This window comes from Brassica napus, chromosome C9 (assembly GCF_020379485.1).
Source record: "Brassica napus cultivar Da-Ae chromosome C9, Da-Ae, whole genome shotgun sequence".
Lineage (NCBI taxonomy): Eukaryota > Viridiplantae > Streptophyta > Magnoliopsida > Brassicales > Brassicaceae > Brassica > Brassica napus.
The window spans coordinates 35,405,565-35,408,296 of NC_063452.1; the positions used below are offsets into that span (position 1 = coordinate 35,405,565).

General features: G+C 38.9%; 1 protein-coding gene across 1 annotated transcript; it reads right to left on the reverse strand.

The window, feature by feature from the left end:
• Positions 1–414: 414 nt before the first annotated feature.
• On the reverse strand, positions 415–1,998 carry LOC106416030 (nifU-like protein 2, chloroplastic). Its single transcript, XM_013856854.3, has 4 exons — positions 1,801–1,998; positions 1,656–1,731; positions 1,137–1,447; positions 415–782 (listed from the first exon to the last, which is right to left on the reverse strand). Exons 1-4 carry the CDS (start codon positions 1,900–1,902, stop codon positions 594–596), a joined length of 678 nt encoding a protein of 225 aa, XP_013712308.1. The 5' UTR covers positions 1,903–1,998; the 3' UTR covers positions 415–593.
• Between the last annotated feature and the right edge of the window lie 734 nt (positions 1,999–2,732).

Below are 2,732 nucleotides of genomic sequence, written 5' to 3' on the forward strand. Positions count from 1 at the left end.
ACACCCATGAAATAGACCTATCTCATTCCTCCATGACAGAGTCGATTGTAATCATAGTCCAACAGTAAGAGAAAGGTATTATTCAGAAACCCCTTTATTGTTTATTCACAGTATGGATGAAATATAGGCATATAAGAATATTCTCATTCCAGTTAGAAAGCAATCAATAAACCACCGCGCAAAGTTTTTTAGCCAAGAGTAGTCCTATATGGACTCGCGAAGCCACCATGTCGGTAGGAGAGTCGGTCTTTCTCTAAGCAAGCTGTTTTGTGGCCTATGCGGAAAGAGTTTTCAAAGAGGAACCCAGCTTATCCCCTGTTAGCGAGATTTCAAACTTCCATATCAGAAAATTGAATTCTTAACCTTAAAATGAAACAAGAACAAGCGAGGAACAAAGAAGTTTTGACACTCATGAGGCACAATATAAAGATAGCTTAGAAATGAAGTTGACCAGAAATGTTTAAAGCTTATTTTGGAAACAAATATTAAACATTAACACAGTACCAATGCACTATACAAGGATGCTAGTTATACAAGGATGCTAGTAATACAAGGGAAAGAAAGAGAGACAGGTACAAGAAAGGAGGTCGTGTTTATATGAGTTGAACAGCTGCAACTGCAGGAATTTTCTCTCTGAGTTTCTGAGTTACTGCTACTCGTACTGTCATGACTCCAGCAGCAGGTCCTGTGATTCTTATCTTCACGATCGGCTCTTCGATCTCCACCAGCTCAAGCGACCCATCTGCTGTTCCAATCAAGTAAGGCCTGATTTCTTCCAGCACCTAAATAAAATGTTTTAACATCGCACCTCAACTCAAAAACATCAAGACATAAATATCTACTTAGCACCCAAGCAGTTAACGATTTTAACTTCAGCATTTCAAAATATCACCCATACAGACTGTGCAAGTGATAACACAAGCACCATCTGTATGTAGATAACTTAAGCAACCTAGAGCTTATACCAAAACTAACATATTTGGGCATTCAGATCAAAGCCCAAACAAGAAAAATAGATGGGTTTGAGCAAAAAGTAATATGCAACCAAGAGTTTGTACAAAAGTCTAAATTTTCCATGTCTTCATCATTTAGTTCAGTATTTGAACAAAATAAGTTCAGCAACAAAAAAAACTAACCTTTTCAATGTTTTCTTCAGTGAGTTCAAGGCCAGTCTCTTCATCTGGAACTGATTCAACAGCCACTATTTCAGGTATCTTTTCCATAAGGCGACGCTCAATACCCATCTTCATAGTCATAACAGAACTTGGGCATGACCCGCAAGCTCCCTGCAATTTGACTCGCACAATATTTCCATCGATCTCATGTAATGCCACATTACCACCATCAGACATGAGGTATGGTCTGATTTCGTCCAGAACGCTCTCTACATTTTCCTCAGTAAGGGGTACTTCCAAGAGTGGGTCTGGGGTTGCCACTGCCTTTACAACTGTTAATGTTTCAGAAAATCACATGACAAGATAAACGGAGAGGAACAAAAGAGAGATAGTTGAAATTATATCTTCTGAGTACTAACCACCTAACTACGTCAAGCTCTCCGCTAGTTCATCACAAGTTCAAGATTCAAAGACATTTTAAATCACGATGAGGAAAACAACCCTCTTTCTAAGAGGAGATGGAGAGACAAGTATTCTGACCTTGAGATCGTGATAAACCTCGAAATCCATAACGAGGCCTTACTAGGAGACCAAAAGCGCGATGAGAGCTCAAAATCTGCCATAAACTTGGATCAGAGATACGTAGAGAAGAAGAACAAGGATCAAATCGAAAGATCAAAATTACCTGAGCAGAAGAAAGAAGACGAGAGGACGAGGAAGAGGAAGGCTCAAGGCCTAGGGTTTGTGGCACCGACATGGCTGCTGGATTTAGCGCAAACAATTGCATCTCTCCTCCACTCTGGTCGAAAAAAAACACTCTTTAGGAGAAAGAAAACCAAATCACGACAATGTTTCTGAAAAATGATGTGAGATTCCTTTTTATCGTTGAACGCTTTCTTTTTCGGCCTGGCAAATGATTATCTTCGTGGGCCTAAGGTTCTAAAATCTCCATGGGCCTATGGTAGAACGACCGAAAACCTTATATAAATTTAGGGCCTTTTATGTTTTTCTTTCTTTCGAAGTTCACTCTTTTAATGTTGTCAGCGGTTCTTTTCTTTAGAAAACAAACGGCTAATATGTTACTCAGAGACCGGAAAATAACGACCAATATAGCAAAGCGATCTATGAAAAAATATTGCAATCTTAGCTAAAGAGTCCGAAATTTTATTTTGTGTCCATGAAATATGACATATTTTGAAGTCCAGAAAACATATTTTAAATTTTTTTATCGTTTCCAATTCAGTTGCAAAACTTGGTCAAGCGTGAGACTCTTTTATCATCGCGATCAGATACTTGCAATCTGCCCCGAAGTTCTGACATGACTAATGTTGTAGCATACTCTTCATTTCTCATCGCAGTGCTTTCACTTTCAAATGTAAAGCAGTCTCTCGCCTTCTTAAGTTTTTCGTCTCCATAAGTTGGATTTTTTCCCTAGGCTATCATTCTATACCCAGCCGGAACCATTAAATTGATATGTGGAAGTCCATGAACCATCCACCATACATATATTTTTCAAGCTTATGACTTGGGTTCCTCAGTACTATGGTCATGTAGAATGGTAGGTACCATCTAATTCGCATTAAACCAAGCATGCACTTACTTTCCGCATATCGGACT